General features: G+C 48.8%; 3 protein-coding genes across 5 annotated transcripts in view; 1 reads left to right on the top strand and 2 right to left on the bottom strand.

Annotated features, from left to right (window-relative positions):
- The window catches only part of zbtb37 (zinc finger and BTB domain containing 37), a 3,793-nt gene extending 1,376 nt beyond the window's left edge, over positions 1-2,417 (top strand). For both annotated transcript variants that reach the window (XM_058073841.2, XM_058073842.2), the window contains exons 2-4: positions 1-198; positions 281-380; positions 527-2,417. The exon at positions 1-198 is cut by the window's left edge. In XM_058073841.2, coding sequence (XP_057929824.2) covers positions 1-198; positions 281-380; positions 527-1,018 — 790 coding nt within the window. In that variant the 3' untranslated portion in view covers positions 1,019-2,417. The remainder of the gene's footprint in view (positions 199-280; positions 381-526) is intronic.
- Positions 2,418-2,589: 172 nt separating this feature from the next.
- On the bottom strand, positions 2,590-5,436 carry serpinc1 (serpin peptidase inhibitor, clade C (antithrombin), member 1). The gene is made up of 8 exons (XM_058073948.2): positions 5,358-5,436; positions 4,088-4,448; positions 3,809-4,024; positions 3,594-3,731; positions 3,294-3,512; positions 3,054-3,228; positions 2,906-2,970; positions 2,590-2,845 (listed from the first exon to the last, which is right to left on the bottom strand). Exons 2-8 carry the CDS (start codon positions 4,445-4,447, stop codon positions 2,669-2,671), a joined length of 1,350 nt encoding a protein of 449 aa, XP_057929931.2. The 5' UTR covers position 4,448; positions 5,358-5,436; the 3' UTR covers positions 2,590-2,668.
- Positions 5,437-5,656: 220 nt separating this feature from the next.
- Positions 5,657-10,851, bottom strand: stil (STIL centriolar assembly protein). 2 transcript variants are annotated; one of them, XM_058073947.2, is made up of 16 exons: positions 10,523-10,851; positions 10,288-10,401; positions 10,088-10,203; positions 9,448-9,629; positions 9,068-9,315; positions 8,923-9,006; positions 8,719-8,805; positions 8,508-8,658; positions 8,335-8,435; positions 8,139-8,247; positions 7,512-8,054; positions 7,025-7,109; positions 6,759-6,954; positions 6,610-6,694; positions 6,335-6,534; positions 5,657-6,239 (listed from the first exon to the last, which is right to left on the bottom strand). In XM_058073947.2, exons 1-16 carry the CDS (start codon positions 10,603-10,605, stop codon positions 5,741-5,743), a joined length of 2,883 nt encoding a protein of 960 aa, XP_057929930.2. In that variant the 5' UTR covers positions 10,606-10,851; the 3' UTR covers positions 5,657-5,740. The 2 variants fall into 2 exon arrangements, with proteins under 2 accessions (XP_057929930.2, XP_057929929.2); XM_058073946.2 differs by having other exon boundaries at positions 8,335-8,438.
- Positions 10,852-12,854: the final 2,003 nt, after the last annotated feature.

The raw sequence follows: 12,854 nt of genomic DNA on the forward strand, positions 1-12,854 counted from the left end.
GGACGAAGGCGCCATTGTGGATGGAGTCAGGATCAAGACTGAGCGGACGGAGCAGTGGATCGGAACAGGCCGCGACCGGGAGGTGGCGAGCCTGTCTGAGGGGGGCAGTGCCATGACGATTGACGTGTCGGGACACAGCACACTGGTGCCAGGAAGCTGCGCCATACGACCGTCCAGCAGTGTCGGTGACACTGACAGGTGAGAGCCATCTTTATGCCTCGTGAGTACACCCTGCTTCTGACCGCCTGACACAACGCACTTTTGCGTGTGTGTGAGCCAGGTTCAGCCCCACAGGGAGCGTCCTTGTCCTTGCTGACCATCAAAGAGCGAAGAGTGAATCTCCAAGCAGAACCGATGACCCAGGACACGCCAGCTCCCTGGTTAGTTTGATTACTTCTGTGTTCTGTGGGATTCCAACATCATGTATAAATATTTACATATAACATTGATGAACTGAATGAAAACTGACATTTCTGGACGGGCATTGGTTCTGACCAAATGTTCATTTTTCTGGCGGCGGTATCAGGGGGAGGAGCCGGCAGCTTACGAGGACTATGTGAGGGATCAGGCGGGTGACCGCTGGTTCCGGTACAACCCGAGGCTGACGTGCATCTACTGCTGCAAGTCCTTCAACCAAAAAGGAAGCCTGGATCGCCACATGCGCCTGCATATGGGCATCACACCGTTTGTGTGCCGCCTGTGTGGGAAGAAGTACACCCGCAAGGACCAGCTGGAATACCACATTCGGAAGCACACGGGCAACAAGCCCTTCACGTGCCGCCTGTGCGCCAAGAGCTTCCCCTTCCAGGCCATCCTCAACCAGCACCTGCGCAAGAACCATCCAGGCCACGACACCCACAGCGCCTCCCCCGAGACCACCACTGCCTCTCTCACATCCCGGGGAGGCCCCAGTGACGACGCCTCTCCTGGCGAGGAGGAGCCTGAAGGCGGTGGCGGGAGTGGGGCGGCGTACGCTGAGGGTCCCCACGCGTCAGTCTCCACCACGGGGCCCGACTGAGACAGTTGGCGCCAGGGTCCTCCGTTTATTTTGTCTGACACTCACGTCCTTCCTCTCTGCCTCCTGACAATCAGCCTGAATGACGCTCCCGAATGCACCAAATCAATTAAGTGATTTCATTTGAAGCGAATGCATTGATCCACGGTTCAAACCTTACAACACACTTGGGAGTGGTCACAAGATTTGACATCCAATGTTACATCACAAGACCTCCTTCAGGCGCACTCTGACCTACCCCGGAACCGTCGTTGGTCCCTCCGGATTGGGTCTTTGAATCGTCGTCACACCGCAGCAAAGAATCGTTGAGTTCGGGTCTCAACGGACAAACCTCAGATAAGCTAAGCAGCTCAGTTACCTCTCGTCGCCATGTAATACACCACCCGGGGAGCGCTTCATCCTTTTTTTTGTTTCGGTTCTGACTTCCTGGATCAGGAATTAAAGCAAAGAGGCGATATTTAGTACATCGGTCAAAGACAAAAATGAAAAACAAAATTTGCTCGTATACAAGCTCTTATATTCTTTAGTGTGTGTCACTAACAACTCCGCTAATATTGAAAATAATCACTTATGATCAAATTAAGCTAACCACTCACTGGCCAGAACACAGCTAGTCAGTGCTAATGAACAAAATGTCGTCTCATTAACTCAGACCTGCTGTTGCACTTATGAAGGTGCCACATTTAATGGACCCAGGACTCGTTTTGACAAAGATCTCCCAATATACCTGAGGTCAAAGTTCACCTGCTACCACTTCAAAGATGGCCTCCAAACAACTTGAGCACTTAAAGTTTTGGTAAAACAAACAAAAAAAGAAAACAAGACGACTCGCGTGTGAACCACATTCTTGTTTTTTATGCAAACCTCTCCAGTCTCCATCGGGTAGACCAGGACACGCGCACGTAGCAGCAAGCTAAGGCTAGCAAACGTTACTTGTACAAAACCACATCACCTCAACCTAATTGGCTGAGCCACACAGGGCCCGCCTCTCCACGACACTTTACCTCACCTGATCCCGGTCCGAGTTCACCCCACCTGTGAGAATCGGATCTGGATTGATCGAACAGGAATGCTAATTTATGAACAATAAACATAGATCTAGAATGTTCTTAGATCACGTCTTTCAGGTTCTACCACCAAGACTCGGACTCGTCCTCTTCTTCTTCTGTGGTACCTCACTTCATCATCCTCTGACCTCTGACCTTCATGGTGTCTGACTTGTTTCCTGAAGGTCACAGACTTTTTTTAACCGACTGACTGGTTTAAACTGCTTAAGGATGGATTAGGAACATTTTTAACGAGCAGGAAGTGAAAGTTTGATGTCACACGCTCACGTCGGGGGTGGGGGAGGGAGCAGAGCCAAACGTCAACTGCTTCTTTCACTCAAGAAAATAAAAACCTGACTGAAAGTGTCTGCTTGCCACTTTTTTTAACAACTCATTACAACTTGACTAACAGGAAACTCGATGACATGTTTCCAAAGTAGTTAGCATGTCGCGTCCAGTGCTAAGTCACTGCTAGCTTGGGGGGCCTTCTACAAATCCCTGTCATTGAGATGATTCCATGACGAGAGCTTGAGTCACATCAAAATGACTTTATTACAACTGTCAAATATTTCAGTCTCACGACTGATGAATGTTTTGAGTAACAGGGTCAAAGATGACAGGGGTCGGCCATGCGGCCCATAAAGAGCAGCGTGTTGATGGACGACTCCCGGATGAAGAGCAAAAAGGGACGACTGGCCATGAAGATCTCCCGATTCAAGTTGATGGAGCGACCCACAGCCACCACAGCGGTAGCAGCAGCTGCCTCGCTGCCTTCCTCGTTGACCTGCAGAGAGACGAGCAGTCATGACATCCCACCCACGTGAGACGCTACCATGTGACATACCTCCAGGAAGGCTTTATGGAAGGCATCTGAGATGTAAACGCCATTGCTGTCGTCCTCCAACATGCCTGATGAGAAAGGAGAACCACATTGAAGGATCCATTCTACAAATGTCTCAGTAGTCACTCAGGTGTGTGCTTCCAACACCCACCCGGCAGGCTGGCCTGGCTCGGACTGAACAGGTGCGTCAGGCCCAGGTTCTGCAGCTTCTCCTTAAGGTGGACCCGGTCCTCGACACGAAAGCGAGGGATGTGAACGGATACGCTGGTCTCCTTCATCTTATCCAACCAGCCACTCAGTGTGTGCAGGTCAAGCCCCGCCTCCACCTACAGAGCAGCAATGCCACTAGGCCACCTGAGACGAGTGCAACCAGAAGTTGTCACATCAGTACCTGCGTGAGTGAGGTATCCAGGCCCGGAAGCACCATCACCATGGTGATGTCGCGGCCACGGTAAGGCATCTCCAGGAGTTGGACGCGCTCTTGAGGCAAACGGGCATATCGGAACTTGTTCTCCTGGAACATCATGTGGACAGAGCATGTGCGAGAGGCGTCCACATGGAAGTCTGCCATGTAGACATTGTCCTTGTCAAACTTCTTCTCCCACTGACCCTGAGGAACACCCAGAACACTCGCTTAGCATCGCGTAGCATAGATAATGATCTTCGTGGAACATTCTTTCCTTTCAGATACCTTGAAGTAGATGGTGTTGACCAGGACCAGAACCGTGTTGCCGTCTATGGCCCCTTCTGGCAGTGTGTCCTGAATGCGATTTTCGGTCTTGTTGGCAACCCACTGGTTGATGGTCAGGCGGGATTGTTCCGGGTGGTCCTATATCACAGAGGCAAGCAAGAGTGAAACCCAGAATGGGTTCTGAAGATCACAGTTTTCCAAGTATGGGAACCCACCCTGAAGTTGAGCGGCAGCAGTTTGGCACCGTAAACGGCCTCGCTGATGTTCTGGTAAGTTGTGTTGAAGCGCAGAGACTTTTCTCCAAAGAGTCGGTTGGCGGCGATCAAGTCAGTGGTGGCATCTTTCTTCCTGTACAAACGACAGTTGAGCTTGGCAAAGAAGAAGTGCACTTGATCCGACGTCTTCTCCTTGATGGAATCAAACTCGAACACCTGCGCACACAGAGAGTGGAAAATGACACTAGACTAGCGCAGTAACAAGCGATCACTACTGACCTCCATGATCTGTTGCAGCGTGTGCTCGCAAGCACCTAGTTTGGTCATGGCAAAGGCGGTGGACACACTGAGGGGGGACATGAAGATGTTGCTGTCGGCGCTCCTGCTGAGCGCCACCTGTTTGTAGAGGGAAAGAGCGAAGCGTCCGTTGGCCTTTGACAGTTCCCATACTCGTGGGTTTGTCGACTCAGGAACCGGCTCGTCCGTTGGCTCCTCTGGGGTGTCGGCATCAGGCCGGCGGTAGACACACCGCGGCTCTAGGGGGAGGTCCTTGGGTTTGGCGGTGCAGATGTCTAAGTGGGCGGAGCCCGAGACCAGCGACAAGAGGCTCAGAAGCAACAGCCAATCAAAAGATGACATCCTTTAGAGAAGCGATACAGAGACCAGGCCAGTGTTGCAGCATGACATTAATTGTTGACACATTCAATAACATTTGTTTGACCTCTAAAGGTCACAGGTCATCTGGTAACAACAGGAACGGTGTATTCATGTGATTGCAAATATTTGCACATAATAACCTATACACTGTGATTGGCTGGCGACCAGACCAGAGTTCCCCTGCCTCTTGCCCAAAGTCAGCTGGGATAGGCTCCAGCATACCCCCGCGACCCTGGTGAGGACAAGCAGCATAGAAAATGGATGGATGGATAACCTACATCAGTCAATAATCTGTCTTAGAAATGGGCCCCAACTAAAACAACAAATAGAATGCAAATTTTGAAATTATTTTTTGTATTCAGTTCTATTCATTCATTTTCTATGCCTCAGGAGTATGCTGGAGTCTATCCCAACTGAACTATCCATAACTTTCCTCAATGCCATTCCATTCAATTTCTTGTGTACTCAGATGACCAAAAGAAGACTCAAAATGGACGCCTGTCACTCACAGCTGTCATTAAAGCTATTATCCTCTCTCTGAAAACTAAAGCCAGGCCCGCACCGATGTTGAATCTGAATTCAGTTTTTCAGTTTCACTTTTTTGTACTGTAATATTTAGCTTTTTTTGATTTTTTTTAAATATATGGCTACAAGACAAGAGCACTTTATTAGATTACTGATATTGACAGAAACGAGGCGGTCACTGGGCTCAAAACGTTTGTACCACTGCTTTAGAATGTAGCACAAATGTCTACATTTAAAATGCTGGAAACTCTTCAACAACAAAAGTTTAAAAACAAGGCCCAAACAAGAATGTTGAGTCGACAGATCCTATTTTGGGTTAACCTTGATTTGTGACAGAGTACACAATTTATTGAAAGAGATGTCTTACCTGAGCAGACACTAGGACGACTGTGTGTGTGTGTGTGTGTGTTTGTGTGTAGACTGAAAGTCAATGACCTGCAGTGTCCAAACATCACTCCAACCTTTGACCTCATTTCATGCGTTATTAGGCCTTGACTCCCACATTTTGAAAGTATCAAACCACTTCCTGTGACATGTGGTCAAAACAGGAAGTGTGCCTGGCCCCACAAGGGGGCACTGTCATCAAAATTCCTTTTTTTAAAAAAAAAAGGAAATTCCTACCTACCGGAAACACAATCGGTTCTATCCACACAGAAAACAATGTGATTTCTATCATCAATTAACTTTATTTGTAAATCATAAATATGTATTAAAATCATGTGACCAGCTGACACAGGCAAGGAGGCGGGGTCAAAAGAGTTTGGGCAGCTGTCTGAGTCGGCTCAGGTCCAGAATGTTCCCCACTGACCCTTCCCTTTGACGGTTACTGGTTTGGACTAAAGATGGCGGCAAAGCAGCGACATTCTCCTTGTCCTCGTTGATGTTGTCGACCAACAGCTGCATTTTGGGCCGCAGGTCTCTGATAAGTTGACTCTGTGGGGGGAGCTTCTGGTTGGTGCTCTTAGTCAGTGGCCGGCGTGGCAACGCTTTCAAGATGTCCTCCTCTTGATCCTCCTCTTGGATCAGACCACGCCTCCCCATGAACTCCCTGGTGGCCATGGACATATTGCTAGGTGACAGCAAGGCGCTTGGGTGGTGGAATAGGGAAGGAGGGGGTGAGGAGGTGGGACTGAAGGAGGTGAGGACTGGCACGGAGGAGTGGCCTCCCATGGACAGCCTGCTGAGCTCCGTGTGGCTGTGGCAACGCAGGTGGACCTCCATGCTGCACACCGCTTCTGACACTCGTGTGCTGGACAGACAAACCACAGGGTCAGACTTCATCAGCAACTGACCAATCACCTGATTTAACTATGATGTGATCGGGTGGTCACGTGACCACAGTACCTTTTGCTGGCCATGCATTGCTGGACTATGCTGTCCTCAGATGTCAGGACGTCCGCATCTCGCTGCTGCACGGCCCCCTGGACCTTCTTCTTCATCCTGGATGGATGAGTGGAATCAGCTGCCAACGACAGGCTCCTCCTCCTGGACTCATCCTCTTCCTGTCTGCTGTCTGACTCCTGAAGACGACTTGTCAGCTGCGTCTGAGTACAAACACACGGTGTCATGTGTGTGGCAATGTGAACATGCTTTAGACGGCATGGCGGCGCTCTCCTTACCATCAGGTTGCCGAAGAAACTCTGCTGGCCATCAGCTGACTCACCACCACTCTCTGCCTCAAATGTTGCCTGTGGGCCGTCAACACTGAAGCAAAACAAGTCGACAATGTCAGTGGGCTGCACACTGTCAACATGGCTGCCAGTCTCACCTGTGATGGATGGAAGTGGGACAAGGAGCCTCCTGGTCTGTGACATCACTGTTTTCAGCTCCACCCACTGACCTGGTGGCGGAGCGGTCATGTGAGGCAGGAGAAGGCGAGGAGGAGGAAGAAGCATGTGGTCTGTTAATAATATTGGGAGGGTCCTGATGAGGAGGGGTCTGATCCCCCCAGAAGAGACTGGCACCTGAAATAACGTCAAATAGTGTAAAAAACAAGATTACATGTTAACCTCTGATCTGACAGGAGAGCCCTACCTGTTGCCACGGCGATACTGGTCATGGTCTTGGGGGTCTGTGGGTCTCCCTGAAGCTTCACCTGAGCCTCTAGCAGCATCTTGACCTGAACAGATCCAGGGAACAACAATTTTATGCTGCTGTAACTGTATGTACACCGCTGTGCACTGTCAGCCAGAGGGTCTTCTGCGCTCATGTTCAGTGGACCGGACCGCTGCAAAGTCACTTTTATCCATTTCAGGTTTCAGTCCAACACACAGCTCTGCCTTAAAGAGCCAGTGAAGAGAAGGTAGCGCAGGAGAAGCCCCCTGATGAACATTAGAGGCAGTGCAGCATTATGTCAGAATGAGTGACAAATGGAACCTGCCACTAAATAATTGCAGAATCAAATAGTTATTTCCATTTTATCGCTTTTTTCCTAAATCCAAATGGTAAGGAGACATGAGAAAAAAAACGACATTGCAGTGCACCATCCAGTGCAACTAGAAAAGAAAGAAAAGGCGCGAACCTGAGCTTGCAGGAGGCGGATCTGCTGATCGTTATGGAGGAGGAGCTGGTAAGCATCAGATGGAACCCCCCCTGCCTGTGGTCCATCCACGTCACAGGGGCGGGCAAGCCAGGTCGGGGATACAACGTGATGGAAGGAGGAGTCATCATTCTTTGGCACTGGAACAGGAAGGATGCTGGAACAGGACCCAGCGGAGTCAGGCAAAAGAGGGGGAGCTGGGTGCTTGGAGGGAGGAGTAACAACAGGAAGCACAGGGTGAAGACTGGACGGGGCAGACGTTTGGAGAGGGGGTTGGACCTTAGAGGGGACAACCGGGGTGCAGTCATGGGTGTGTGGGGGGCAGCAGATGCATGGCTGAGGGACATTAGGATTGGGGGTACTATGGATGTGAGGGGGAGGAGCAACGGAGGCAGCATTTCCTGTGGGAGGGGGCAGCTTGTGGGCAGAGTTAGTATCCTGCCACACATTGGAGTTCACATTGGAGGTGAAACTGCTGTCAATCAACAGCGAAAGTTCCGGAACTGACGGCTGAACTCGTCGAGTCTGAAATAACAAAGATGGCCGCCAGCATGATGTTACGTTGGTCGCAAGCAAAAATCAGCATGGAGCACTGACCTTTGAACTCACCTGTTGAACAGGAAGGTGTGGACTTGGTGAAGGTCGCGGTGAGGCGTCTTCGTCCTCTACTCCTGAGTCATGGTCACTAACAGACAGGGCCGCAGTGGGCGGAGTTCCGCTGGTGAGGAGGAAGTTAAGAAGACAGAATGCAGGTGGGAACGAGATAGACAAAGTCAGCTAAAAAAAAAAATCTTCACCAGCTCACCTGCTGAAGGAGGTCTGAGCATGTCGAAACACTTCGATCTGTCTCACATGGTGTTCTGGACTTAGCTCAAAGTGTAAAGTCTGAACATCTGCGCACGCCACCTGCTGATGACACAAAAGCCTTTAGTCGTCAACGCTGTCCTCTCAAAGACATCTTTAAGACCAAACACACACCTGATAGAGCGTGATGTCTTGGGAGGCGCTTAGCAACTGGCAGTGCAGTTGTCCATGACCAGAATCAGAACCTCGACACTGAAAGAACTGAGGGACTCGGTGGGTGGAGCCAAAGATGACAAGCAGGAAGTAGCCATTTTCTGACAGAACCCTGGAAAAAAACATGTCATTGTTGCATTATCTCACATCAACTATCTTTGTACACACCCACCTGTCCTGCAGGGCGGAGCCAAAGAGGAACCTCAGACACCAGGCCCACACCTGAGGATTATACACGTGGGTGACGCCACTCAGCCAGCTGTCACATGACATCAGTAAAGATCAGACATCAACACAAGCGTTGGCTCTTGACCAATCACTTTTGTGATCTAGCAGCATGTCAAGTCACATGCGTGTGTGTGTGTGTTCGACTTACAGCCCGACTAGTGGCAGCTTGGAAGCTTTGGGGTCAGATTCCAGGAGCAAGAGCAGCTTCCTGGTCTGATCCATGGTCACAAACCTGCACATACATTACACATGACAATGTGTTCTACAGTGGTGACCAGGTCCAGTCGTCTCACCCTCGCTGGTGGCTGTTGTGGGGTGGCCGCATCTGACCCAAACTGGTCAGACTCCTGAGCAGCGCCGTAGGAATGATGGGGATGGCTCGGACTGGCTGGATGTCCAAGCTGATGGACGGACAGATGGATGACCAGCTGAGAGTGAAGAGTGTGGCATCAGCCTGCTGCTGGCAGCTGACACGACCTTTGATCATTATGAGTTGAGACAGACTGAGAGGCTGTCGGCTGCTCACATAGCGCTGCAGCACCTGAGATTGAGTCCACAAACACACACCAGAAAGAAAATCAGCTGAGTCGGGAAAAAGTGTGCAGCGGTCAACGGGGTGCAGTGCATTATGGGACATACAAGAACACACCGCTTATTGATGGGCAGGACTTACAGTGAAGGAGCGATACAGCTCAGCCTCTGACTGAATGAGGTCATCAGATGTTTTCTGGGAGGAGAATAAACAAGGAACCTGGACGTCTCCTGGAAGAGGGGCAGCAGGAATACGACCTGACACAGCAGCCTGGTCTCGACCGGGATCAAACCGGTCTAGAGTCACAGTGACACCCTCCTCATCTGCATGAGATAGGACAACAGATAAGGACAAAGAAGACACATGTTTGCAGTAATGTATCTGTGCTAAACGGCTAACATATTGTTTTAGCATGCAAACTAAACCCATTTAAATCAGGCCAGCATCCTGGTTCTCTTCCGTCTCTTGGTGACACTGGAGCTGGCTTTGGACACTTAGGTGTTTGATGTCACATGATAGCACATCACATCATGTCACATCACATCACGTCATATAAGGCTGACGTGGAGAATGTGGTGCGCCAGGTTCATGACTGTTTCTCTGCATATTTGAGATATTTGCAAGGCAGGTGTGGCCATGAAAATTGTCACAGTATGGAACCTAAAAACACTTCTTATCACATGAGGCAAATTGCTAGGACACTTTTGAACATTCGGATTTACACCGGTTATGGGCTATGTCTGCATCATCACATAAACTTCTGAGGGTGGAGACCTCTGACCTGCATCCACAGACACGGAGCCCAGGAAGAAGCACGGAACATGTGACTTGTTGCAGTGGCGGGCATGACGCTGCGCCAAACGAAGAGCTCTTTCACGCAGGAGGATGCGAGGCATCCTACACACACACACACACACACAGTGAGTGCCAGAGTAATTCCGAAAAAAGAGAGACACAACATATGAAGAGCTCAGTGTTTACCTGGGAGAGCAGAGCTGGAGGTGGAGCTTTTCTCCAACAGGGCTGCCATCCCACAGAGCCGATCTAGATTTAGGGAAGCTCAGTGGCGTGAGAGACGTTCCTGTTCCTGCATGCCTACACGGAGACAATGACATGTCACCTAAACAACTGTTGGTGACTTCTTCAGTGACGTTAAAGGGAATCTTGATCACAGCTGCTCATCCTTCAACGTCAGGATGTGCTAACAGTCCCTCACCTTCCTCTCACATTCTCGGGACTGAAGACTTCCTGGAAAACACCAGCGGGCAGATCCTGAAGGTTCACTGGGATGCTCATCATCAGATGACACAGCGGCTACTTTTACACAATCGAGTCGCTGCTAACTGTAGCTAATCGCACGAGCTTCTGGCTTCGTACATTTGCTTCGTACTCACCTGGGAAATAGGTCTAAGTACAGTAACGCCATCAGCCTATGTGTTTGCAAACATTCTTTTTAAAATAAAAAATTCTGACAATCTGACCGGAAACAAATGGTAGAAACTACTACCGTCTTTTGGGCGCTGTTTTCAGACTCTGCTGGCGGGGTCAAGTAGCAGCCAATAGGAAGCGTCTTCTTTCTTCTTCTTTTTGTTTATGGCGGGTCGCAACCAACGTTTAGGTGCATACCGCCATCTACAGTACTGGAGTGTGTATCCTTGGGGTGAGTCTAGTGTCGTCAACTTGGTGACTTTTTGTCGCGAAATCTGGCGCCATTCCAAACCCTCTTGGCCACAAATTACTGGAATTTGGGGATTTAAAAGCAAAAGCATGTAATGTGCAACTTTTATAAGCACACCGCGTCACAGAGCTCTCGGGGAAGACGAGCGGAGGCGGCATGTGCCTCTACATAAACTAAGGCTGGTGTACTGATGTCACAGTGTTGAAGATATCATGCAGCCCTCATTTTGAGTATTTTTTAAAGTGTACTGCACATACAATAAGGCTAAGGAGGTGGAGGCCAACAGAAGTGGGGATCTGATCCTTTGCAGGCTGGCTAGAAACTCCCTAAAAAGAGTTAAACAAGAGTAGCTACACCCAGAAGCTGAAAAACAGCTTAGCTCTCAAGAACCCTGTGTATGTGTACATAGTGCATACACACGCACATATATATCTATGATGATACAGTGAAAGCTAATGGAACTGAAGTCAAATTCCTTATTTGTCTAAGCCTATTTGGCCAATAAAGCTGATTCTGATCTCACTGAACAGTTACAAATTGTCAGTGCACAATCAGCTTCCGCAGCATCAACAAATCCAGCATGCCTGAGTCATGACGCCACCGTGGTGGATCTTGGCCTGTTTTACAGAGCGGCATATAAAACGAAAATGTTTTCTAAATTGTCATTAAATTACAACTTATTACACTCTAAACGCATCAGGACTCAGAACAATGTGTGATAAATGAAATGAAAAGATGGTAGGCGCTGGCCAAGATAAAATATTTAAATTATTTTCTTATTATGAAGTCATGGCGGGCTGCACGGGGATCGAGTGGTTAGCGCGTAGACTTCACAGCTAGGAGACCAGGGTTCAATTCCACTCTCAGCCATCTCTGTGTGGAGTTTGCATGTTCTCCCCGTGCATGCGTGGGTTTTCTCCGGGTACTCCGGTTTCCTCCCACATTCCAAAAACATGCTAGGTTAATTGGCGACTCCAAATTGTCCATAGGTATGTGAATGGTTGTTTGTCTATATGTGTCCTGTGATTGGCTGGCGACCAGTCCAGGGTGTACCCCGCCTCTCGCCCGAAGACCGCTGGGATAGGCTCCAGCACCCCTGTGACCCTCGTGAGGATAAGCGGTAAGCGGCCAATTTTAAATTAACAAACTAACAATCAAGTTTATTTGTTGTTCTAAATTTTATTAAAATGTTTTGACTCACTTGTATGTCTCTTCTAAGAGGTTATGCTTTTTTCCTACAGCGTCTGTTACAACTTCATATGCAAATTATCCAATGACATCATCTAGCGACTTCGAAGACAGCCAATAGCTACTACGCTTGTTGAGGAGTTTGCAACAGTGGTGAGTACTAGGTTACAGACTAAGATAGGAAAAAAATGTTTCACATCTTATGTATTAACCCTGTGGGCTTAATCTATCCCATTAAAGCCTGTCTAAATTCTTTTGTCTTGTCATTTTCCTAAGATGCCCTTTAAATTCCAACCCCCACCTATATTGTACAATTTGTCCCTCACTACATTCCTCTGTGATATGTATTTCCTGCATTCCATCAACACATCTGCACATTCTCTGCGACTCCACACACCTCACATTTGATGGTGTAGCTTTACCTACTAAATATAGTGTTGCCACAGCCTAGGCTGTGAATACTGTAAAACACCTCCTCTCTCTGACATTATATTCCTCCACCTTGGTTGATTGTTGGATATTGTACAAGTGTTTGCCTTTCCTTTGTGAATCCCACAATTTCTGCCATTGGTGTGGTGATTAATGCTTTTGCTTAATTTTGAGAGAAAGATATTTTGAAAGATATTTGAATTATTTTACTTCTCTGTATATTTTAATGTTGACATCACCTATTTTAGGATTT

Source organism: Doryrhamphus excisus, linkage group LG4 (assembly GCF_037039965.1).
Source record: "Doryrhamphus excisus strain RoL-2023G ecotype Guam linkage group LG4, RoL_Dexc_Guam_v1.1, whole genome shotgun sequence".
NCBI classification, from domain to species: Eukaryota; Metazoa; Chordata; class Actinopteri; order Syngnathiformes; family Syngnathidae; genus Doryrhamphus; species Doryrhamphus excisus.